Source organism: Melospiza georgiana, chromosome 7 (genome assembly GCF_028018845.1).
Source record: "Melospiza georgiana isolate bMelGeo1 chromosome 7, bMelGeo1.pri, whole genome shotgun sequence".
NCBI lineage: Eukaryota > Metazoa > Chordata > Aves > Passeriformes > Passerellidae > Melospiza > Melospiza georgiana.
The window spans coordinates 2,197,410-2,223,830 of record NC_080436.1 but is presented as its reverse complement, the minus strand read 5'-3'; the positions used below and the strand labels follow the sequence as shown (position 1 = coordinate 2,223,830).

The window sequence follows — 26,421 nt, the reverse complement described above, 5'->3', positions numbered from 1 at the left end:
GATCTACCCAAGGCTTATTAAACATATTAGCTCTTGGCTGCTAAGAGCTCATAATCAAGAGGTACACACAGAACAATAACAGCTTTTTAGTTGCAAACCCCTACATTTTAGTCAATTATGGATTTTATAGCAACCTGTAGATCAAGAAATATTTACCTGTAAATCAAGAAATATTTGTGCTCCTTATTGTTTTGATTCTTTGTCAAAGTGCTTGTGATGTGTTTTAAAAAACACGTCCAAAACTGAGGAGAGTGGTGATAAATATGAACAATTGTACTAAATATATGGCTGAATATGCATAGATTGGCTTGGAGACTGAAAGAGTAAGTTCAGGTCAGATGTTGGGAAGGAATTCTCCCCTCTGAGGGGAGAAGGGTGCCCAGAGCAGCTGTGGCTGCCCCTGGATCCCTGGAAGTGTTGGGCAGGGCTTGGAGCACCCTGGGATGGTGAAAGGTGTCCCTGCCATGGCAGGGGTGGGACAAGATTGGTTTGGGGTCACTTCCAACCCGAACCATTCTGGGATTCTGTGGAAATGGAGACTTTTCGTGCAAAGGGTGGGTTCGAGGAGCAGTGTGCCAGTGGACTGTGTTTGAAAGGGCACAGATCCATGAGGATGGGGCTCTCCATAGGAACAGCAAGTAGGAAATGCTGTGCAATGGGATTTAATGTGCTGGAGATGGTGGGAGCTGCCAGGCCCGGAGGAGGTGATGGAGGTGCTGATGGTGGGAGTTGCTGGAGATGTGGGCAGGGTGGACACTTCCCCTTCCCCTTCAGCAATTGTCCCAGCCCTGGAGCCTTCTCCAGCTCAAAGGCACGACTGGAGCCGTTCCAGTTCCCATCCTTTGTGGTACTGATGTCATCCCTGCTGCAGTAGTGCTGAGCTCTTCATTGCCAGCCCCTGGCCTGTCAGTCATTTCAAACCCACGTTGTTTTGTCAAGTTTTAAGCCTTACATCAGCTGAAGTCCTCGCTGTAGATGTACATGCCCTGTGTGAGGTTTCAGTGCTGAGCTGGCTGTTATGTTTATTTTATACCCTGTGCTTTAATCTGCTGTTTTCTGTCCCTCCACCTTTCTCTTTACAGACCAGTTGCTTGTGACAGATGTTATGCATCATATGTGGTGTGTAACTCCAGGAAGCACTAGGTAAAAAGGGAAACTTGAACAGGCCTCATCATTGACATTTTCTACCAGTTCTCCCCCCTGACTCTAAAAAAGAAAAAAAAAAATTAATAAAGGTTTCTTTTGTGAGCGTGAGCTGGAGAAAATTGGCCATTTGTCTGTGAGGTAATAGGCTTTGGGATAATATGAAAATCTATCAAATGATTAAATTCAATGACATTAAATCACAATTCATGAAAGGAGAATACTGCACAGTTTAATTCTATTTAATTTTTGAGGGGGGAAAAGAAAAAGCCCTTAAAAAAAAAATTTGTTTGAGTTTCTCTTAAGCTGATTTCTCTGTGCTCTTTCTTAAAAGTGCCTTTCTAGTTGCCACACAGTGATGTGATCATTATCTGTCACCTCGTTGCCTTGCTGCCTCAACACGCAGTAAAATACAAAAAAAAAAAAAAAAAATAAAAAAAGAGAGGGAGAGAGGGGGAGAGAGGAAAAAAAAAAAATAAAAAAAAAGAAGACCAGAGGAGCTTGTGAAGTATGACTTCCCATCCCAAGACTCATTGGCTGCGATTGGTAGCGCTTGACAGTAATGATCTTATTACAGTACTCTGGACCTTGAAGAGATTTCATGAGGAGAGCGCCGAGGCCGCGCCGCCGTGTAATCAAGTGGCGCTGAATATTCCACAGGCTCTGATCACACACTGATTGGGCACAGTTTTAGCCCATCTTCCAGTCAATTATGCATGGCCCCTCGTGCTCCTGTGATAGTCAGAAACACTGATGGCTGTTGTCTGGGGCTGGCGAGGGGGAGGCTGGCAGCCAGCCAGGGGTTTGAAGTGCAGTCATTGCGGGAGAAGTGCTTTTTAGTTGGAATTGATTACCTTTCTTTGGGTTTGTGCTTAATGGCAAAACGGGATTGGAGAGGGCTTCAGGTGAAAAATGGCCGTATTAGCCATTTAGAGGAGCTGAACTCCTAGTCAATTTTTAGCTTTCCCCTGTTTCCATCTAATTTATATTTAATGATGTAGCGTTTGATAATATTTAAGATATTTCATTCCCAGTTGCTGCTGAGCACACATGTTGAGCACATGTTAAATGACAGCAGATCAGCATTCAGCTTTTAGGGATTCGTGCAGTTTAGCCTGCAGGCTGCCAGAACGTGGCTCTGGTTTGGCACCCGTGCCAGCAGACGTCGCGAGGTGCGAAGCCGACGCTCCCGAGCTGGTTTTATCCCAATTTTATCCCAATAATGAGGATAAATCCCTGGCCTTTAAAACAGGCAGAGGGGCCAGCTCCTTCATTTAGCTCCTCGTGTCTCAGAGGCTGATTAGGCTGCTGTTTATTTCTCCCCTATGAAAATGTCACATCTTCCTTCGTTCCAATGAAAGTAAAATCATTAAAGCCAAACTCCAGGTGCCAGAGCAGGGAATTGATTGTCAGTGATGCTCCTTGCTCAGGGGCACCACTGTGCTTTCTCACCTATGAATATCCTGCAATTCCTAATTCTTGGATGCATGTGTGGCTCAGAGATGAGCTTTAAAGCTTTTTACTTTATAGTACAATGCTGTATTATCCATGCATCAAATGAAGAGCTTATGTTTGGGATGGAAAAATGCAGTTAAAACTCTGCTCTGGTATCACCCCAAATTGTTATTGCCATTAATCAATACAATTTTTCTCCACCTGCCTGGAATTCTTGCAGTTCTGTAAATTCCCAGCCTTTCCTGAAGGTGTTTCTGCCCCTCTCATGGTACTGCCCCTCTTCTACTGCTTCCCTTTTATTTGGATTGTTTATTTGGTTTGGTTTTTTCCCTAAAACTAAGCTCAAATTGACCAGCCCCACCCCTAAAAAAGCAACTTTATTTTCTTTTTTAAAATCTTTGTCTTCTTTAAATCAGTTCTCACCTCCCACATAAGGGCCAGACCAGAAATCACAGCAAAAACAAAAGTCATGTTGGTGGGTTTTTTCTCTTTGAAACAGAGCTGTTGGGTTTTGTTCCAATGAATTTGGGTTCAGCTGTTGTCTGAAATTCCAGATCCTGGTTTGGGGGGATTTGTGCCTATTTTGAGGTATTTGCTGAGCTGTGTGTGCTCATCCCTGTGCCAGCAGCCAGGCTTTGCCCACCCTGAGAGAGGGGAGCTTTGGCTCTGGGGCAGCTTTGGTGCCCAAGGCATAACAAACCTGAGGGGCAGCTCTGCATTTTCCATCTTGGTCTCCATCAGGGAGGTGAAACCCTTGGAAAAGTCAACTTTTCAAGGGGAGGAATTCTCCCTCGTTTGCTCTGTTGCACTGTGGGCTCTGTTTGAGCTGTGCTGCCTGTGGGAATCTGTGGTTTTGCTCACCTGAGGCAATCAGGGAAGAGATTCTGTGGTGACACACCCTGCTCAATAGGGACATGGCAGGGACATCACAGCTCTGTGAATCACGGCAGATCTCCCATGGGAGTGGGATGTTGGGTATGGGATGTGGGAAACACCTGTGGGATTTTTTACAGAAAGGATGGTTTGGGTTGTCCCCAGGCAGGTTCATCCCATGAGAGGTTCATCCCCTGGGCTCTCCAGGCACTGCCATGGCTTTGGTTCTTTCCCCATGTCTCCCAATCCATGTCCTGCCCTCCCTGGGGATGGATGACCCAGCCAGGCTGGAATGGTGCTGTCCCTGCTTCCTTTGACAAGGAATTGGCAGCTCCAAGACAGATTCCCACAGGCAGCAGCTCAAACAGAGTTCCCACTGCAACAGAGCCAACAGAACCAACCAAGGACAACTCCTCCCCTTGAAAAGTTGACTTGACTTGACTTTTCCAAGGGTTTCACCTCCCTGATGGAGACCAAGATGGAAAATGCAGAGCTGCCCCTCAGGTTTGTTATGACTTGGGCACCAAAGCTGCCCCAGAGCCAAAGCTCCCCTCTCTCAGGGTGGCAAAGCCTGACTGCTGGCACAGGGATGAGCACACACAGCTCAGCAAACACAGACTCAGAGCAGCTTCTCTTCCAAAGGAAGGCAAGAAGAGATCCTCATGTCCTGAATCCACGTCCTGCCCTCCCTGAGGGTGGGTGACCCAGCCAGGCTGGAGAGGTTCTGCCCCTGCTTCCCTTGACAAGGAATTGGCAGCTCCAAGACTCTTTTGGCTCCCTCTTCCTTCTGCTCCTCCCTTTGGGACTCCAGTGCCTGCCTGCACGGCGTGCAGGGGTCCTGCAAGCTTTTCAAGGGGAAAATGGTTTTTTAAAGAAGGATATTTTAGTATTTAAATCCTCATTTGAAAGTCGTTGGTGATGCTGGCTGGTTTGTGATGATCACAAACACAGGGGCTTTTCAAAAAACAAAACACCAAAGGGATCCAGCTCCTTTCCAGACAACTTCCAGCTTTAACCAACATATTTATACATAAAAGGGCAGTTCATGGTTTGCTTAACCTTAAAATTGGAAGCAATATTACTACTTTGGGCTCACATCAGCATTGTCACACACATAATCACTTCTTGGTTGGCTGGCCACCGTTCAGTGCGTGGCTCTGAGTGGGCAGTCAGAAATAACTGCTTGCTTCTTTTTTTTTTTATTGTAAATAAACACCATTTTATGGTGAGACCTGGTGTTTATCACACAGGAGTGACCCAGCAACCTGAGCCTGGAAAGGTGGAGGTGGGGAAGGAAGTCTGGCAGCACTTAACCAGTGACTAAATGTACATTTTCATCCTGAAACTGAGCTCTCATCTGGGGTAATAGTTCCCATTTGGAGATCCCTGAAATATCACTGAGGATTCCTGAAAAATTATTTTCAGCAAGACCCCACTTGCCAGGCAACATACCTGAGCTTCATAGAATACTTAGGAGGCCTGAGTGTTTAATTAAATTAGAACAAACCTAATTGTAATAAATCATAGATTAATATGTGCTTAGTGCTTTTAATAATTAGATAAAATGTAAGTTAATGCTCACCAGATTACCTGAAGACTCTGGTGTGAGGATCCATAGTGATTATAAGGAGAATGTGAGAATTGATTAATTTTTAGTGATCTGTCAGCTGTAATCTTTATTTCTCAGTCTCTCTGAGTACACTTAGACACTGGTTTGTGCAGGCAAAGTCAATAATTTGGTCACCACTGCTTATGGTTAAACTTTGGATCCCAGATGTGAAGTGAGGAGCTGAGCTTTGGTAACCTGGGGAGGAATGGGATGTACTGGAAGGATGGGGAGGCTTCCCTCTGTGGAAGAGGAGATCTGGGCTTCAATTTATGGTGTGATCTTAGACATTATTTTATTTTATATTATGTTTATTTTATTTTATTTTATTTTATTTTATTTTATTTTATTTTATTTTATTTTATTTTATTTTTTAAGGGAGGACTAACAGCGCAGGTCTTCATAGAATCCCAGAGTCACAGAACATCAGGATCTGCTTCCACAGAATTGCATGTACACAAGGTTTTAAGTGCAGCCCTGTCATTTATTGCTAACTAAAGAGTACAGGATATGCCCAGAGCTGTTATGACATGTAAAAATAACTGTGGAGGAGGTTGGAAATAGGTCTTTGCTTTTCTCTTAAAACATATTGATGATTACCTGCTGCCTTTAGTAATAAAAACATCAATACAGCCCATCATTCTTTCTCTAAGTTGTGGATATTATTGAAAAGCCATTCCCAGGGGAACAGCTGACAGCCCATTGGAAATACTTGTAAATAATCCATTAATAATGAACTCCTGAGTCATGAGTAATCTGCCCATAATGAACCTTGCTGCTTCCCCACATGGTTCTGAGGTTTTTTGTTGGCTTTTTTTTTGGCCAGGAATATTTCTTTCAGTCTTTTGATTTCCTCCACAGCCTGTGAGTGGAGGAGATGTTCCTTTTCCATATCATCAGGCCCCATAATTTGTCATAGTGCTACTCAATAGCTCATGTAAAGAATGTGAAGGGACTCTGTCAGGGTTGTTAGGCACAAAGTTTAACCTGCAACACTTGTGGGGAGAAAAAAGAAAAGAAGAAAAGATTGACATAAACTGTCCCCCAGAGCCAGAATAAAATCCAAGATGGTTTTGTGAGCAGCAAAGGAGGCAGCGCGTTGGATCTCTCTGAGAGTTGTGCTGGGCTTTGCTCCTGCTTGAGGAGGGTGTTGCATATCCAAGGAACATTCAGAGGATTCTTGTTCATTCCACTTATCCTTCCAGGGAGAAGTAGGTCCTGGAGACCCTGTGAAACACAAAGGGTTTTGTCATTTCAAGGCAGTGCCACACTCACACATGTAGGAATTGCCACCTCCTGGGTGCTCATTTTTTGTGGGTCTGTCCTAACACGTCAACTCCAGTTTGATGGACAAATTCAACATGAATATATATTTTATTTTTTTTATCATCTCCTTTTTTTTGTTTTCCTCCTAAAGAACTTTGTGGAAAGGCATGATGGAGATTTTAATCTGCAATAAAAGGTACTGCCAGACACCTCCATGCTGGTAGTTTTAGTCAGCAGTCCAGCCACTTCTGCAAGGGATGGGCAAGGCTGAAATGGGAGCTGTGGGAATGGTGGGAGATGAGGAGGAAGAAATTCCCCCCAAGTGCCTGTTTCTGTCCCTGCTGTACATCTCTGGGGACAGGGTTCATGGTTTCCCCTCCATTTTTGGGTGAATTTGCTTCCCTGAGCTGCACCAATCAATGAGGAGAGGATCTCCTCTTTGCCACTCACAGGAGCTGCAGAGCATCAATTGATCACTCACAGCTTTTCAGCACATCCAGCTTATTCCCATCCCAAGCAGGAAAAGCTGCCTGTACTTGGCACAGCATTTTTAAGGGGTTTTTATCCTCTCAGTGACATTACAGCTCACCTGGGGACAAAGTTCTGCCACTCGGAGGGAACCCAGGGTGCAGTGTCTGGCTGAGAACTCTGATTTTCTCATAAAAATTCTCTTTTGATTGCACTTTGTTTTACCTGGCTTTTCATGCTCACTTTCTTTACCAAACCCATTTGTTCTTGCCCACCAAGCAAGTCCAGCTATGCCCAGTGAAGGAAATAATCTGTATCAACCTTTATTATATTTGATTGCACAGTGTTTTGGCAGTCATTTTGTATTGGTGTTTTGTGAGGGGTTTTTGTGCCATTTCTCCGTGTGGAAAGGTCAAACAATTTTGAAGGGATCTCATAGCTGTGAGAATGTTGCAGAGGACTGGAAAAATCCAAAAAGGATGTTACTGGAGTTGGAAATTTGGAAAGAGGGAAGGGATCCTGAAGAACCTGTGTGTTATTTAACCTCACACTGATCCAGTGTGAAATCCTGGGAAGGCTGGTGTCGGATCTGCCTAGAAACTTAATTTCCATTGGCACAGTAACAGAGTTGTTCAAGTCTCTCCCAGGAGATTGTCAGGGGATAAGGAGCTGGGCAATTTTTAATGCCACATTATCACAAGTGCCTTTCAAGAGCAAACACACCGAGTTAGACCTGAGATCACAAGAAGCAGCTGTGAAGGGGGATTTTCTCCTTGTTTCCCATGGAATCAGTCATCTTCACACTCCATCTGCATTTCTCCTGCTACTAGGAGTGCAGCCTGGGGGGTTTTTACCACTCCAGAGGTCTTTTAGACCTTCTGAAGAAAATTCTTGCTGCTTCTCCTTTATCAGGTCCTCTTATCCCCCTCTCTTGATGTTCTTGTCTTTCTGTGGCCAGCCCAGAGATTCGTCTGCTGGGGCTTTCTGTTCTCTACCCAGGTTTAGGTGGGATATTGGGAATAAATCTTCCCTGGGAGGATACTGAGACCCTGGCACAGGTGCCCAGAGCAGCTGGGGCTGCCCCTGGATCCCTGGAAGTGCCCAAGGCCAGGCTGGAGCACCCTGGGATAGTGGAAGGTGTCCCTGCCCGTGATTTTTATAGACACGGAAATGATTTTTATAGACATGGAAATGATTTTTTTGAATGAGAGAAATGGCAGATTTGGGGTGCCAAGCTGAAAAGCAACCCGAGAGAATAATGCAGACTCGTGGCAGCTCAGCACTCTGAGGGGTTTGCTGCTTTTTGAAGGAGTGGATGATAAAATAGGCCTGACTTCTACAGGGAGCAGGATGCTGCTGATGCCACCAGTGAGATAAAGCTGCTGGTGATGTGCTGCTTGTAAATTTTAAACTCCATTCATTCCTCAAGGGGGAGAAATCCTGGGCTATTCTGCCTCAAAAGCAGCCCCATCCCTCTCTCCCAGCTGAGGATAGGTGGGATTTGCAGTGATGTTGCACTGCAACATAACAGCCTTGACAGCAAGGTGGGGTTTGCAGCTCTCACTGATATTACACTGCAGTATTGCAGCCTTGACAGCTGTGGGTGATGCTGCAGCTCAGCTTTGGCCATCAGGAAGAATCCCTGGAGGATCTGGAGCCTCCTGAGACTTCTGATGCCTCCCTGGAGTTGATGGTTTCATCTCTGTGCTGCAGGAGCAGGGCTGCTCTCCCCAGCTGCACCTTCCTGCTTTTATGGGATGCTCCTCATTCCTGCCATGCCCTGCCTGCCCCACCACCCCCAAAAATAAAATCAAGCCCTCTGGGTGCATTGGTTTGGGGCTGAGCCCGGGTGCAGTGCCAGCATTCTGCCCCTCCCCACAGCGCGGCCCTGTTGTCAGCAGGGCCTGATCATTTGGCTGCTCCATCTGAGCTGGAGCTGTGTGGAGATTAACTGGTGTCTGTCCAACCATTTGTCACACAAATAACAGTGCCAGTGGAGTGAAATCCTATAAATCATTTTTTTCCAGGATTGAAAGCTTTTATCAGTTGTGTCACTTCCATTATTCAATAAGTGATCGGTAACAGGCGCTGTGGTTGAGCCAGTCAGTGGTGAACAGCTCAGGGCTGTGGCTTGGGAGGGAGCCTGGGACACCAGCAGCTGATGTAAATTCAGGATTTCATATTTCTCTTTAATGTTTATCTGAGTTGCTACTCAGGGTTCTGCTGGAGAGGTGAAAGGCAGCACAACTCTGGCACAAATCTCTTAATTCATGGTTTGGTCCCTTGTGGTGTTTGTGTGGGCCCTGCCTAATGTTCAAAACATCCAAATAGCAAATCCCATCCTCCTTTTCTCAGCTTCATTCCAGAGCTGACCACAGCAGCTCCCCAGGGATTTCCAGCAACCACAGCTTTTGGGAAAAAAGTCAAATTACAAAAGTCAAATTACAGGGATGACAACCTTTGTGTAAGAGCAGCACAGCCCTGAGCTGGATGGATTTGTGCACAGTTGTGGGCAGATGCTGGGGAGTAGCAAACCACAAACATCTTCAACCTAATGATTTTTACATTTTTCATTGGTTTTGTGCAAATTAACACCAAATCTGAGGAGCCCACCCAAAGCAGCCATAGGTGGTAGCAATCCCTGTGGGGGAAGCCCTTGGAAATGCAGGCTGTGGAGAGGAGACAAAATGTTTTCTCTGCCCTTGGAAAGATTTTTTCTGTTCCCATGGGGTGTCTCAGTACTGAATTTCTCCCTAGGAAGAGAGCTGGTTTAAGACTCTTCCCCAAAGAGATGGAGACTTGTGCAGTAAGAATTGCTTGGGGAGATCAGCTGGAAGTTTGTAAAGTCCTTGTGAGAATTCCATGCTGCTTTGTCCCGTTTGAGGTGGCTGTTTAACTGTGCAGCCTCTGAGGAGTTCTAAAATGCAAATTAATAGATTTAGCCTAAAATGGTTGGGTTTGGAAGGGAGCTCAAAGCCCATCCAGTGCCACCCCATGGCAGGGACACCTCCCACTGTCCCAGGCTGCTCCCAGCCCCAACCTGGCCTTGGGCACTGCCAGGGATCCAGGGGCAGCCACAGCTGCTCTGGGCACCCTGTGCCAGGGCCTGCCCACCCTCACAGGGAGGAATTCCTTCCCAATATCCCAATTTCCCTCTGTTTTAAGCATTCCCCCATATCCTGTCCAATTTCCTGCCAAGCCTGTGGGTGCTGTGGGTGCTCTCCTGGGTAGGAGCTTCTGCCAAACTCAGAGTTCCAGTGAGCCCTCCATGCTCAGCTTGTCCTCCTCAGACTGAAGGACCCGGCATCTGCAGGTCTGTGGTCTCCAGTTCAGCCAAGGTGAGGGACTGGGAGTCTCCTGCTCTGTCAGTGCAGGGTGATGTGGAAGCTCAGGCACAAAGGGAGATGGTCACAAAGGTCTTTTCCAGCCTAAATCATTCCCCTGTCTTTGCATGATCCTTCAGGTTTATAGAGAAATAATCATCACAGGTGGCTGAGCACTTTGTGGGGGAAGTGAGCACAGGGAATCTCTCCAAGCAGGATTTTTCCAGTGAGGAATCCCCACTCTCACAGAAGTTGCACCACAAGCAGGGTGGTGCTGAACAATTAACAAGGATGACATGCTGAACAATTAACACCCAGCTCTGGCAGGTTGGCTCCTGCTCATTTTCACAAGTGTGCAAAGTCACAAAGAACTCGTTTTTATGTTAGATATACACTAATTTGGGGTTTGTGTGTGGTTTGTGCCTCAGTTTTTATTTACCTGTGGCATTCACATTCTCTGATAAAATCCCTTTGCCCAGGATTTTTCTCCTGGGAAGCTGAGGAGCCTCAGAGAAAAGGAAAACAATTCTTCTCTCATTTGCTTCTCCTGTGCTGTGCTCATGTGGAATGTGTTTGGGGATTGTTCACCCACAGGTGACTGTTCCATTGGGTTCTGCTGTGAGTTGTTTTGGCTCTTTGGCCAGTCAGGGCCAAGCTGTGTCAGACTCTGGAGAGAGTCACAAGCTTTCATTATTATATTTTTATTATTTATTATTATATATTATTATTTATATTTATTATTTTTTATTATTATTAGCATTCAGTAAGTATCTTTTCTCTATTCTTTGGTATAGTTAGTATAGTATTCTTTAATATAATATAGTATTATAAACTAATAAATTAGCCTTCCTGCCTTTGTCAGGGCATTCCCTGCAAATCCAATATTTACCTTGTGTGAAGTTTCCTTCTGCAGTGGGGTGGACGATGTGGATTAAAGGTGAGCAAAATGGGAGGTGGTAACAATAATTCTGATTTCTGTTCAGTAGTTCACATTTCAGGGTAAGTCAGAGCTGGAATAACAAAGTGACACTGATGCCTAGCCTGGGCATTGGGAAAATCAAATTCTTCATCACTTGGATCTACAAAAGAATCTCCAGGAAATGAGAGCTGGAAGAATTCCATAAATATTGGTGCTCAGTCTTGGCTTGCTTTCTGTAAGACACCTTGGCAGGAGTTCCCTGGATTCTCCCCCCAAATTCTGCTTCCTCTTCAGCCTTTTTTCTTCATCTCCTTCAAGTGCATTGAGAGGGCTTTAGTGAAGGTGCATGTTGTGTTCCAGAACTGTTCTTGGGCTGGGTGACCCTTCCAGCCAGAGCCATTCCGTGCCAGGAGGGCTCTCCAAACCCAGGTGGTTTTTGTAGCATTCACATTCTCTGAAAAAATTCCTTCGCCCAAAATTTTTCTCCCGAAAAGCTAAAAAGCCTCAAAAAAAGAAAAATTCTTATCTCATTTACTTCTCCCCTGTTTTATTCATGAAAAATGTATTTTAAAATGGTTTACCCACAAGTAATTATTTCATTAAATTCTAATGTGAGTTGTTTTAACACTTTAACCGATCAAAACCAAACTGTGCCAAGACTCTAAGAAGAGTCACGAGTTTTCATGATTAACTTTTAAACACTAAATAAATATCCTTTCTGTATTCTTTGATATAATATTCTTTAATACAGTATAATGTAATGTAATATGATATGATATAATATAATATAATATAATATAATATAATATAATATAATATAATATAATATAATATATAATATATCATAAAATAAAATCATAAGTTAACTTTCTAAAAACATAAAATCAAATCCATCATTCCTGCCTTTTTGGAACATTCCCCACAAATCCAGCGGGTTTTGGTGTCCCATCCAGCAGGGTTTGCTGTCACGGGTGCCACTGCTGCCATCTGTGGTGTCCCTGGGTGTCCCCTTTGATCCCGGGGTGCCCCAAGGTGCAGAGCTGGCAGGGGCAGCTCCCACACCGTGTCTGGTTTCCAGTGCCACCCCAGTGCTGGTGTCACCTGAGCTCCCGTGATCCTGGTGACAAGCATGACACTGACCCCAGGATCAAGGCAACTGGGGAGAAATGTGAATATCCTTGAGATTCCAGAGGGTCCAGTGTCTTACAGGGTAGTGGTGGGAGTCACCATCCCTGGAAGTGCTCAAAAAATGAATATTTGTGGCACTTTGCTGTTGGGCTTTGTGACATTTGGTCAAGACTTGATAATCTTGGAAGTCTTTTCCAACCCTTGTGATTCTGTGAAATCTAGCTGAGTAGCCAAAAAAAAAAAAAAAAAAAAGGTAGTAATTTAGTGCAACAAAAAAAAGTATAATAGAAGTTAATATTTAGGATGGAGGCTCAGATGTAATGGCACAAACTGCTCTGTTGGAAATTAAAAATAAGCCAAGGTGCACTGTACACTCCTGGATAGCTGTGTTAATTAATGCCTGATGATTGCATGTTACTCCAGTCATATTTCCAGATGTAAAATACATGGGAAAAGCAATGGAATGGAGTCAGAAGCTCTGCTTGCTCACAGCTTCACTCACCTGGAGTAAATTTTTTTAATATATTTAAATTATTTTTGTATCTTTAAATTAATACAGATTCCTCTCAATAAAAAGATTAAAATGCATTTAAGACAGGTTTTCAATAAGCACATTTTGGGGAGGAGGTGTTTTACATTTGAATTACTAGAGTGGGGCAGCTGGGCTTTACAGAAAACTGTCATGCAGCATTAAAAGTGAAAGGAAAAAAAATCAGTTATGATCTTGACAAATCCCATTTTGTCAGGGAAATATTGTCATTTCCTCTGCAGGAAAACCTCTTATGCTCGTTTTGTGGGTTGGTTTGGTTTTTTTTTAAGTCCAGATGTGTACAAAAAAGCAGTGAAATTCCCTTAATTCCATAATAGCTCAGCTGGCCTGGTGAAGTCACCCCAAAGTGGAGGAGCTTCCCGTGGGAATGGGAGGCTGGAATGCTCCAGAGCTGGAGCTGGGGCTCTGCTGATCACAGCCAAGCCATCCCAGCCCTGCCACATAGCAGCAGTCAGAGTCATTAAATAATTATACCTTTGATTAGCTGCTTTAACTGTTCATTGCCTTTGAAATATGATAGTATAATTTAAAGCTTTTATTAAAAGACGATTTTTCGAGGTGGTTGAAAAGGATTTTTTGTGTGTGTGTGTGTGTGTGTGTGTGTAGAAAAGAGCCATAATTTTCTGCTTCAGATAATGAAAAACTGAGAAAAATGTTTCCAATTACCATTTCCTTTTTGTCAATTGGAACCTTGTATGTTTATAGTGCATTGGAAAGGCACTGAAATCATTTAGTGGCTCCTTTACGTACTGCAGAAGTTTGGGTGGAGAAATATTGCAAGAGGAGGGGGGAAAAAAAGAACTAAAAGCATTTTTTAGAAATGTTTAATTAAAGTAACTTTTCCCCCTGTCACCAGCAGAAGTATGAATGTGTTTTCATTTTTTTCCCCCTTCATTTGAAATGTTCAAAGCTGAGGAGAAGGCAAACGTAATTAACTATTCATGTGATTTGAAGTATTGCTTTTAGAGTGTTTGGTGGGTTTGAAATAGAGCTTGGGGAAGGATTTCAGTGGCAGAGGAAAGACTTGGGGTTTTTTGTACCACACAGTTTGAGTTGTATTTGCGGAAATTTCTGTAACTCAGCACTTTTATTAATTTACTTCACACCAGATTGTTTTTTCTGGGTGTTCTGGAGCCTGGGCATAGTAAGGACTGTTGCCATATGAAAATATCTTCTGTCTCCCCTTTTTTTTTTGTCTTTTGGGATGTGCATCCTGATAATCCCTCCTGCTCCAAACAGAAACGATGGGAAACTTCAGAGTCACCTTCAGGTGTTTAGAGATGGTTCATTGTGGAAATCTGATTGAATAAATAGAAAAATTGGGAATTTTATAAGTATAAAAATATTTACCTAATATAATAATATTTAAAATTATACTTATAATAATATTTATGATTATATTTATAATAATATTTATTATAATATTTATAAAATATTTATAATGATGTTTATAATAATATTTTAAAATAGGGGTTGGAACCAGATCTTTAGGGGTCTTCAAGGTTCCATCCAACCCAAAGCATTTCATGAGTCTGTGTTTTCTATAAGATCCATGCACTTTGTGGCCTTTTTTCATTTTAAAATGTAGTGTTGGACAGATCTTGAGGGGCAATATATCCAATTCATTTTACTTAGACATTCATATTTATGTACACATCTAGATTAGATAGGTCTGGGGTTTGTTTTGGTGGTTTTTTAACCCTTTTCTGAGGAATTTTTGTCATTCTGCTTTCACATAGGATAAGACAATGTCGAGCCCCTTCACAGTCACAGAGACAGATTTGCATGCAAATTTGCATCTGAGAATTTGCAGATTTGCAAATTGGGATGATCCGAGAATGTCCTGAGCTGCCTCTCAGTGAGGTCATTTCAGTCCTCTGGCCACACAGGGGGGTCTGCTTGGAGACTCCCCAGCCTGCCCTGATGGAACCACGTGTGGGGCAGGAAAGCTCCAGGAGGAGCAGGGGAGGGATGCAGTTCATCCCGAAATATTCAGCTTTGCCTCCATCCTCCTCTCAGAACTCGGTTTTGCTGGGCAGGTGTTACCTGGAGCAGCTGCCCTGTGCTGTGGGATTTCCCTCATTGCCATTCCCCAGTGTGGAACTGCAGTGCTGGGGTGCCTGGCTGGTTTTGTTCCTGGCACTGGGCACTGGGAGGATGCTGTGGGAAGCAGCTGACACTGCAGCCCCCTTCCCCCAGCCCGGGTGCAGAGATCCTATTATTTCTGATAATTGATGCTGAGGGCTGTGGCGTGCCTCATTTAATCAGCCCTGCTCAGCACACTCCAGGGATGTAATCCATGGAATTCCTCCTCCACCACGGCTGCCCAGGCTCGGACACAGCAGCCACAGCAGCTTTGCATCAGCTGGCTGGGGACTGTTTGTCTGATCTGTCACAGCCACACCAGAGGTGACATTAGCACATCCGGAATGCCTGGCTGCAGCACTGGTACCTGTGCATGTGAGCACTCTGCCAGGAGTAAAAGTGTGTTTCTGCTTATCAAAATGGGAAAAGAGCTGAATTGGAGCAGGTTGGAAAGGGTTAATGCGGGGTTTTGTTGACTGTAGTATCCTGAGCAACCTTAGAGAACTTCCCAGATGTGTCCTCAGATCACACCTGGGTTTAAATTTAAACCCTTCCTACAAACCCCTCCTGCTTTTGGGAACAATGGCAGGTGATGGTGGTGGGAAGGGGGAATTGTGGGAATCCTTAAAATCAGAGGGTTTTAGGAAACCTACAAAAGGCAGGCCTCAGAGACAGCAGAAGTGTGATTAGAGTTAAGCAGTAGCCTTAAATTTGGCAGCAGAAAAATTATGTAAAAATTAGAAAGGTAAGGACAAAGAGAACAATGATCTGTGTGTTAATGCTTGGCTAGAATACCTCCCTAAGCTACAGAAAAGTTTATCTATCAAGATATTAGGAAGTTCCAAGCTTAATAATGGAGCCCTGTGGATTGTATTTTAATGCTTACAAGCAGGTATTGTATTCAAAATAAGCAATATTGTTTGACTGAAGGTATGTGTGCTTACAGTGGTTGGATAGAACTACTGTCAATGTGCTTTTGCTTTGTGTGATTGGTCAAAAACTTTTAAAGTAAATTGTAACATGCAGTTCTTTGTCTGCTGGTGGGGCTGTGAGCTGCTGGCATCTTCCCATTGCCATAACCATGGAATGAGACTGATGCTGGAAGATGAACAGCTCAAAGCACATTCCTAGCAGTCCCATCCCATTTGTGGTTTGTACAGAGATCCCAGGCAGTGATTGGAGCAGGTTGGAAAGGGTTAACGCAGGGTTTTGTTTGCTGTAGCATCACGAGCATGCTTAGAGAACTTCCCGGGTAACAAACAGATGTGTCCTCAGATCACGCCTGGGTTTAAACCCTTGCCACAAACCTCTCCTGCTTTTGGGAGCAATACCAGGTGATGGTGGTGGCAGTAACACATCTAGTGCAAACCTGAGTAATCAAAACTGGGCAGGACAATCAGGTGCATCAGCAGAGGATAAACAGCAGCCCCATTACAGAAGGCAAACACAGAAATTCTGGCTGCTCACAGCTGTAAAGTTATGTCCTGAGGAAATACAGAGAGGTGGCAATTGGGAGTGATTAAGTTTAATTGATTCCCAGTTCCTCCATATCTTTACAAAAAGCTGTCCTGGACCTTGGTTTCCTCCTTCCTGTTCCAACACAGCTCTTCTCACCCCGATGTGCAGGTGTAAAAGCTTTTCTACACCCACGGGGGTAGTTCAGCTCCCGGGGAGCACTCAAGCACCAGCCAAGGGCTGCTCTGTGTCCCCACATCGTGCTGGGTGTCCTGCAGCTGCTGCCACCCCCTGCTCAGGGAGAGGGACAGCTCCTGCTCTGAAGGGTGCCCAGGGCAGTGCTGCAGGCACCGTGCCTGCAGGGCTCAGGGTGGGGTAAGTGGGGCACGTTTGGGAGTGGCTCAGTGCCCATGCAGGTGTGGGTTCAGGTGCTGGCCTTGGTCTGCACGGGGCAGCCACAGCTCCCCTGCATCCTCAGTATCCAGGGCCAGTGCTGCTTCTCACTCAGGAAAAGTCAGATTAAATGCTGGGAGGTTGTTAACTTCATTCCAGATGTTTGAGGTTTGAGAAGGTTTGCCTGGTTGGTTTTTTTTTTTCCTGCAATCTTTAGTTAGAAACACTTCTTGGTGGCATTTTTGGAGGAACACACTTCCAGAAATTACTTCAAAAATCAATCTGCCTTAAAGATTTTTTTTTACATTTTTAATTTGAGTTTTTCTGTTAGATAATGAAGGATTTCTTACAGCATTTTATTGATAACCAGTTGGAGTTTCTTTGATTAAGCATAAATATATATATATATATACATATTAGATAGATAGATAGATAGATAGATAGATAGATAGATAGATAGATAGATAGATAGATATGAGATAGATGGATAGATATATCATATATTGGTTTCCAACCCAAATCATATATATATATGAAATATATATTTCAATTATGAAATATATCCAAATCTATATTGTATATCATATATATATAGAAAATATATATTTTCTACATATATATAATATAGGAAATTGTTTGGATAATAGATAGATATATAGATATATATAGAGAGAGATAGATAGCTATATATAGTATGGTTTATATAGATATAGGGATAGATAGATATAATATTTTTAGATATATTTATATATAAAATATACTGGTTTCCAACCCCAACCCCAATCATATATATATATTATATAGAAAATAGATTTGCATAATAGACATATATATATATATATATATATATAATATGGACTATATAGATATAGGGATATAGATGTAGCTATAGATATATGAGATAGATATATCATATATTGGTTTCTAGCCCCAATCATATATATATTAAATATATATATATTTAAATCATATATATATATATGAAATATATCCAAATCTATATTCTATATCATATATATAGAAAATATATAATATATATTTTCTGTATATATGATATAAAAATGATTTGGATAATAGGTAGATATATAGATAGATACCTATATAGATATATAGCTATATGTAATATGGTTTCTATAGATATAATATTTTTAGATATATTTATATATAAAATATACTGGTTTCCAACCCCAATCCCAATAATATATATATGAAATATATATATTTCAATCATATATATGAAATATATCCAAATCTATATTCTATATCATATATATAGAAAATACATATTCTCTATGTATTATATAGAAAATTATTTGGATAATAGATATATAGATATATATCTAGATAGATATATAGATGTATATAATATGGATTATATAGATATAGGGATACATAGATATAGATATTTATATATATATATATATATATATATATATATATATATATATATATATATATATATAAAATATACTGGTTTCCAACTTCAGCCTCAATCATATATATTATATAAAAATAGATTTGGCTAATAGACATAGATATGTATATATATTGTATATATATAGATTATATGGATGATATAGATATAGAGATAGGTATAGGTATAGATATAGATTAGATATAGATAGATAGATATGTAGATGTATAGAAAATATAGATTACATAGATACAGGGATAGATGCAGATATAAATATAGATTAGAGATACTGATATAGATAGATATAGACATAGATATAGATAGATAGATAGATAGATAGATAGATAGATAGATAGATAGATGTAGATAAAATATAGATTACACAGATACAGGAATAGATGCAGATATCGATATAGATTAGAGATACTGATATAGACATATAGATAGATAGATTAGATAGATAGATAGATAGATAGATAGATAGATAGATAGATAGATAGATAGATAGATAGATAGATAGATAGAGATAAAATATAGATTCTATAGGTACAGGGATAGATGCAGATATAGATATAGATATAGATATAGATATAGATATAGATATAGATATAGATGATATAGATATCTCTGGAGCTGGCAGCAGAGCTTTTGTTGGCTTTCCTTTGGGGCCCAGGAAGTGAAGGCAGAGCAGACAAACTGAATATCCTGGGAGATGATTGAAAGACCAAGCAGGCAGCTAATGAGCTGCAGGGCCTGTTGCAGCCTGGCTGTGGCTAACAGCAGTGTGTCATTCCAGAGGCAGGCAGGCTGGGATGGCTCTGCTCTCCTGGCACATCAATCACCCTGCAGAGCCTTTGCTTGGCAGTGTCCAAAGCAGCACTGAATCCTTAAAGGCACCTGGAGGAAGCAGGCAGGAGCCCAGTGGATGCCAAAGGATGCATGTGGATGTGTCAGCACCTCAGCATCTCGGTGGGAAAAGTCCATTTGTTGAAAGGGAAGGGAAAGGCTGACACTTAACACATTAAAATGGATTATTTCATCAATAGGTTAATAGAAAAGCAGACTGCAGGATCACTCCTGCACACAAAACGTGCCATTAAAGTGTGAAAAATGGGAAAGGCTCTGGGAAAGGGTCTCTGTGCGCTGGAGACCATCTTCCCTTTCAGAGGGGTGCCAAACCTCGATTTTGCCTATTTATATGTAAATGTTTCAGAGGAAAAACAAGTTTTCTGCAGGGCAATTGTGCCTCTCTAGTGCACAGACTTCTTAAACAGGTCTTTAAATGAAAGGGTTTTTTCCAGCTTGAAGGATGCACCCAGTGGAAGCACTTTTAGATTTGGTGATGTCACTGAGAATGTGTCCTCCTCTTCAGCATGGAGCATTGAAACCTGCAAATGGCTTTATTCAAATCATACCTGGCTTAACATTAAGGGGGTTCAGGCAGTGCTCTTCCAGCTTTAATTCTTCAGCTGAAAATGGAGCTTTCTGTTAAAGCCTGGGATGACTTTGTGTCCTGTTCCTTCTCCCTGTCAGCAGCTGTTTGGTCTGAGCTCCCTGGGGCACTACAGAAATTCCCCCATAAATATTAAAGGAAGTTTTTTTAAATTATTGTATCCTGGAACTGGCTGTGCTGTGGGGTGTGGATGACATCCTAAAGGGTGAGGGACATCTGTGGCGGGAGGGAGAAGGGTCTGAGGTCCCTTAGGAGACTTCTTGAGTCCAACCACCAGCTCATCACTGCTAAACCCTGTCCCACATCCAAATGCCATTTACACACTTCCAGACAGGGCAATTCCAGCACTTTCCTGTTCTTCCAGTGGCTCTCAGGTGTCCTGGTGTTCTCAGATGTTTCATCTGGTTCCTGTGTGAGGAAACCCTGCCTAACTTCAAGATTCTAAAGAGGGTGACAATGTGCTGTCCCCTAATGAGCCTGGCAGCAGGGTGCTTTTGAGGCAGATTTTCTACTCATTGGGAAGCAGCAGCTGAGAGGATCTCAAAGTTTGGGTCAATTCTAATAAAACAAGGGTGCTGCTATTCTATGTAAAAAATAGGCTTTTTTTCTCCTCCTTTCCAAATAAACACTTTGATTTTGCAGTGGGGGAGGATTTTTGGAGCAGCCTAGGATAGTGGAAAGTATTCCTGCCCATGGCAGGGGGTGGAACAGGATGGGCTTTGAGGTCCCCTTCCAACCCAAACCATTCTGGGATTTATTTTATGGTTCTGCTTCCTCTGAGCTCAGTGCTACAAAGGACATTTGCTGGGATGAGGGTTTAAGGTCATTACATCATCACCTCTGTTTCCAAAGGTGGTGATGTAAAAAGGAGGTCTAAGGGTGAACTCCAGGCACCAAGTGATCCCCACAGGCTTTTGGAGGAAAAGGAGCTCTTGTCTGGCTGTGTTTTGTCATGAAGTAAATCACATTTTACAGTAGCTGTTTTGTCCAGTCCTGTATCTTCTGCACAAATACTTCCTGCCTTTTTTTTTTTTTTGCCTTTTTTTTCTTTTTTTTTTTTTTTTTTTTTTTTTTTTTTTTTGACTTCTACTGGTCTGTTTTTGTCTATTCCAATAGCAGATCCATTTAATCTTGTCAAATCGTGTCATGTTGTGGTGAGTGAAAGAAGAATCACTCTGAATATGAGGTTTTCCACACTGGCCATAGATTGCAGGGGCTGAGTGGTCCTTGTGTGCATTTTCTGTCTGTAGCTTTTCACGTGTGAACAGGCTCGTGCTTGGATTTTACTTCACATGCTTTTTGATGTTTCTTTTCTCCCCTTTTTCATTGAAAAAAAAAAAAAAAACCAAAAAAATTTTTTTTCTTCCTTCCCCTTCTTTTTTTCTTTATTTTTATTCTCTTTTTTATTATTTTTTTTTCTCTCTTCCCCTCCTGCTCTCTGGACGCAGCCAAACGCAAAGCTTGGAAACTAAACCGTGTTGGTAGCCTGCGAAATATTTACAGCAGCAGCAGCACCAACACCGAAGGTAACAACCCCACCTGTCCCAGCCAAACACCTCCTCTCTCCCCCCCTTTTTTTAACCCACCTCTGCAGAATTTCACCCTCCCTGCCCCTCTCCCTGTGCCCCTGGAGATGAGATTTGCCCCAAGCATGCGTGTTTGTTTCCACCCCGTGTTTGCAGAGTCATTCCACTTGGTCTTTTCTTCATCTTTCTCTTCGTGCCTTTTGTTTTGCCATTCATGTTCCTTTCAGCTTACTTAAATTTTGACCTTTCCCTCTAGTCGTGGAGTGGTGATGTTTAAATTACTTCAGGAACCCATTTTCTCCTTTTATTTATTTTTTTTTAAGAGATACATATATATATATATTTTCCCTTTCTCCATGTGGGCACTCAATGTAATATTTCCCAAGTTATTACGGTTTTTAAAAGTGTTAGTATCAGGTGTAATGATCTGTAGCCAAATACAATAGTGTGCCATGACATTTAAGTAACAATCTTAATTTGTTTTGTGCAAGCCTTCTCCATAATGCTCTTTGCAGCTCTAATCCAGAGGCGAGACAGTGCCGGGTCATTTGCATGTGCTACTCTTGCTTGTAAATTCTGGATATTGTTGTATTTCTAAAGGTCACCCAGTGCCAAAGTTCACAAATTGACTTACATTGCTGGTTTTTTTCCCCCACCCAAGGCACCAGTCATGCCTTCTGTATAATAGCACAAGGAATTTTATGTATTTATTTCCCCCCCTCCCCTCTCCACCTTCAAACAACACGATTACAAACTTCCTTTTTTTTTAATATATATATTTTTTTATTATTATTATTATTACAAATGTCAAAGGTCAGAACGACTCACAAACCAAGCAAGGAGGAGGGGAGGGGGAGGAAAAAACCCCACCAGCAGCATCTCCAGCAGCATGGAAGAGGGATGGTGGAAGGAACAGGGAATGCAAAATAGGTCACAACTCAGTAATCTCGCTATAAGGGAGGGGGATTTTTTTTTTCTCTTCACTTAAGTGCGAACCAAATGGGTCAAGTAATCGCCAGCTCATGCCCTAACACTAATTGACTTATTTTGGAATGATTAGAACTGTAATATTTTTCTTAATGTCACTGTTTTCTGGGCTGTTGATTTTAGTGATTGCCAAGCGGTGGCATTAAATCTCTTGTAAATTTTAAATTGCATGCTATTTCTGTAAACAAGTCCCTCTGTTCACATCCTGATCATTAACCTTTGGTGATTTATATCACCAGCCTCTTTTTGCACAATTACAGCCCAGGCTGCTGCTGGGGGCCTGGCTCTCCCTGCCAAAGTGTGCACAGGAAACAAAAGTGGGGTTTTATTCCAGCTTGTTAAGGCAGCTTTTTTTTTTTAACTATAATTTTATTTCATTTCTCAGCCCAAGTGTAAAATTATTGCCTTTCAGAGCTGCTAAACTGACTGGTTTGATCCTTTCGTTGTCTTTTCAAATAAATATGAAAAGACAGAGAGTGGCTGTCAGATATTCATAAGTCTTGGGGTTGTCTTTTTTCCACAAAGACACTTCAATAATTTTCAATTTTCTATTTGCTGTTTATACCTCCCAGCCCTATTTTTCCTCTGATCAGGTGTGTTTGTTGCTACAGGTTTAGTGCTTGAGAAGCTTGTGAGTTTTTATTTACCTGTTCTTAAACTGCAGCAGAGGAACAAATATCTGGAATTCCCTTGTGTTTTACAGATCAAGATTTTGTAGGGCCTGTCTAATTTGAGGATATTTTATCTTACTGATCAAACTAAATAATGAAGGCACCTTGGTATGGAAACACAGTTCTGCTGGCCATGGCCGAGCAAGTTTTGAGGCACAGCATCAAAATGAAATTCTAAAATTGGGCAAATGTATCATTTTTTGGATGTTTTATCCGCCCCCCAAAAGCTGGAGGTTCAATGTTCTTAGCTGTGAGCTGGTACTGTGTGAGAGCTGGAATGGTGAGACATGCAAATGTGGAGTTAATGAGCATTGTAAGTATTAAAAACCACATGTTTGGATAATTATGCCTTCAAAAAAGAGAACGATGATGGGAAATGACAGTCCAGAATAACAAATCTGCTTTGCTCCTTGGCACACGCTTGCTCAGTTCCACTCACACCTATCCACACACCAAAAAAAAATTCCCTCAGCTTCAGCCTTGGTTTGGAAAGCTCTCCAATCATTTTTAGCTCCCTGCTGGTGTTTTTAGGTGCCCTGCCAGGTGGGCAGAGCTCAGCTGGAGCTGGGGGAAGCTGCAGCCCAGGTGCTGCTCTGGGTAGCTGATGGTGATTTTTGTGCTACCTAAAGGCCAGACAGAATTAAGGGAATAAAAACCAGTTTTATTTCTTAAAGGGCCTTCAGGAGCTGCACCCAAAAAATGGACAAAGGTTTTCATACTTTTATAAGTTTGGGCCATTTGCATATTGGGGGTTAATCTCTCAATTACAGCTGCAAATAATGAAATCATTTACCCCAAGTTTGTTTTCCCAGCTCACTTTTGTTTCCGTCTCTCAGGGTGTCCTTGATTCCCAGGCCTGGAGAGGAATTGTGTCTGACCAAAATGGGAAAGCAATAGAGAACACTTTATATGGAGTTCAGAGTTATACACTAAAGAGTTGCAGGATTACAAATACAGGAAAAATAGAAAAGCTGAAATCCTAAGGCCTCAATAATCCCCTGCATGGGGGGACTCTGTGCTTGGGCTTCCCCATCAGAGGGGCTGCTCTCTCCTGGCTGTTTCACAGCAAAAATAAGGTTAGGGTGGGATTTTCCCCAGCTGTGGGATCCCAGCTGAAGGACTCGGCCTTCTGAGGGTGTTACAGAATCACCGAGGCTGGAAGAGCCCTCCCAGCCCATCGAGCCCAGCTGGGCCTGATGCCCACCCTGTCCTCAGCCCAGAGCACTGAGAGCCACCTCCAGGTGTTCCTCGGACACCTCCAGGGATGGGCACTGCACTCCAATCCCTGAGCACCCTTTCCATGCAGAAATTCCTGCTGCTGTCCCCCCTGAACCTGCCCTGGCCCAGCCTCGGCCATTCCCTCCCCTCCTGTCCCTGTTCCTGGAGCACAGCCCAGCCCCTGCCTTGCCCCAAAATTGCAGAGTTACCTCTTCTATCAGATCTCTCTCATTACAACAAGTCTTACTTTCATTCATGTTAGAGTTTGCCTGAACTGTTTAGCTGTCAGATTTTGAGTGCTTTTCCATAGGAAGTCAAATGAGAGAGTCCCACATGCTCCTTCTGTTGCAGGCAGCCAGGCTTGAGGCAATCCTTTGCTTCTTTAGGGGGAAAAATAGTCAGTATTGTATAAATAGCAGTGAGTATATAGTATTAAATACTAGTATAAAGTATGTAATAGTATATTATATAAGTAGCAGTGAGTATATAATATTATATACTAGTATACAGTATATAATAGCATATTATATAAATAGCAGTGAGTATAATATTTATATAGTATATAAATAGCAGTGAGTATATAATATTATATACTAGTACACAGTATGTAATAGTATATTTTATAAATAGCAGTGAGTATAAATAGCAGTGAGTATATAATATCATATACTAGTATACAGCATATAATAGTATATTATATAAATAGCAGTGAGTGTATAATATTTATATAGTATGTAAATAGCAGTGAGTATATAATATATACTAGTATACAGTATATAATAGCATATTATATAAATAGCAGTGAGTATATAATATTATATATTAGTATACAGTATGTAATAGCATATTATATAAATAGCAGAGAGTATATAATATTGTATACTAGTATACAGTGTGTAATAGCATATTATATGAATAGCAGTGAGTATATAATATTTATACAGTATATAAATAGCAGTGAGTATATAGTATTATATACTAGTATACACTATATAATAGTATATAAATAGCAGTGAGTGTATAGCATTATATACTAGTATACAATATATAATAGTATATTATATAAATAGCAGTGAGTATATAATATTTATATAGTATATAAATAACAGAGAGTATATAATATCTATATAGTATATAAATAGCAGTGAGTTCTAATCCAAACAAATCCCACTCTGGTTTTAAGGGTACCTTGCACCTGTTATCATGGGTGCATTATTATTATTATTAAAATACAGAATAATTTCTGTAGTATTTCTGTAGTATCATTAAAATACAGACTAATCTCTCCTGTACCAACAGGTTTCAGGCCAGGTTGGACAGGGCTTGAAGCATCCTGGGATAGTGGAATGGGTCCCATGACAGAGGGTGGAGCTGGATGAGCTTTATGGTCCCTTCCAGCTCAAACCATTCTGTTATTCTATGATTTTGCAGCACAGCAGGAAGGATTATCTTCAAGGAACTAAAAACCTGTACTCAGCATGGATAAAGATATTAAATCCTGATTTTCCCCCTCCTTACTGTTGCATGATTTTGGTTGGATTTGCTGGGCACTGAGGGAAAACTTTTTTGTTTGGGTACTCATACTTGGCAATCCCAGGCTACCTTTGGTTTTAAAGTCATGCTGTTGCTGCCATGCAGGAAGTTACATCTAAACTGGATTTTTGGATTTTTTAGTTTTTCTGTCTAAACTGAATTTTTAAAAATTTTTCAACTTGGATTGTCCTGGCACCCAAATAAAACATCGAGCCCAAGAGGCAGAGGGCTTCAGTGCCTTCAGCCTTTCCCCACCACTCAGAGAAATGTGCTGTAAACCAGAATAAAACTCTTCCAGTGGAACACAACCTTTACCAAGAGCTGTGGGCAAGCGACAGCAGAGCTGCCTTGTCCTGATGGGGTTGATTTTCAAAACTAATTAGATTCAGACACTGGGTTTGGAAAGAGGAGAGAAGTATTAGCATAGCCATGCCCAGTGGGACATGGCACAAATATTTCCTTAATTGAGGCTGCTAATAAACATACTTATCTGCCAAGTGAGGGGCGTGCTTCTCACTGAGTGGCAAAGGTGACTGACCCAACACACGTGGGACATAAATAACACAATTGTTGTCAACAAACTGTGCTTGTAAACAACTCCTGTTGCTTCCCAGGGCACCCCAGCAGCTCTTTCCTCTCCTCCTTTTGAAAGGATGAAGGGTTGTGGTGCTTGAGCAGAAGAGATTTTCAGGAGAGATAAAAAGGAGCTGAAATAGGCCTGGGTGTTACTCGAGGCAGGCTTGGCTGGGATTCAGGCTGCAACCTCAGCTCTTGAAGGTGCTTCAGGAGCATTTGAAACACCCCCTCGAGGGCTTCTGGTGCTGCACTTGACTACTTCTTGCTGGGAAGTGTTTCCTGTGTGAGTGGCACCACCCTCCAGATGTGCATGATGAGCTGCTGTTAATTAGCAGCAGCACCAGCATGCTCTGCTGTCAGACAGCTGTGCTGGGCAGAG

General features: G+C 42.0%; 1 protein-coding gene across 11 annotated transcripts in view; it reads left to right on the top strand.

Annotated features, from left to right (window-relative positions):
* Nucleotides 1-26,421, top strand: part of AGAP1 (ArfGAP with GTPase domain, ankyrin repeat and PH domain 1) — a 335,199-nt gene that overhangs the window by 255,191 nt on the left and 53,587 nt on the right. For 5 of the 11 annotated variants that reach the window (XM_058028438.1, XM_058028441.1, XM_058028443.1 and 2 more), the window contains one exon: nt 20,980-21,057. The exons of the other annotated variants lie outside the window; for them this stretch is intronic. In XM_058028438.1, coding sequence (XP_057884421.1) covers nt 20,980-21,057 — 78 coding nt within the window. The remainder of the gene's footprint in view (nt 1-20,979; nt 21,058-26,421) is intronic. 11 annotated transcript variants of the gene reach the window in all.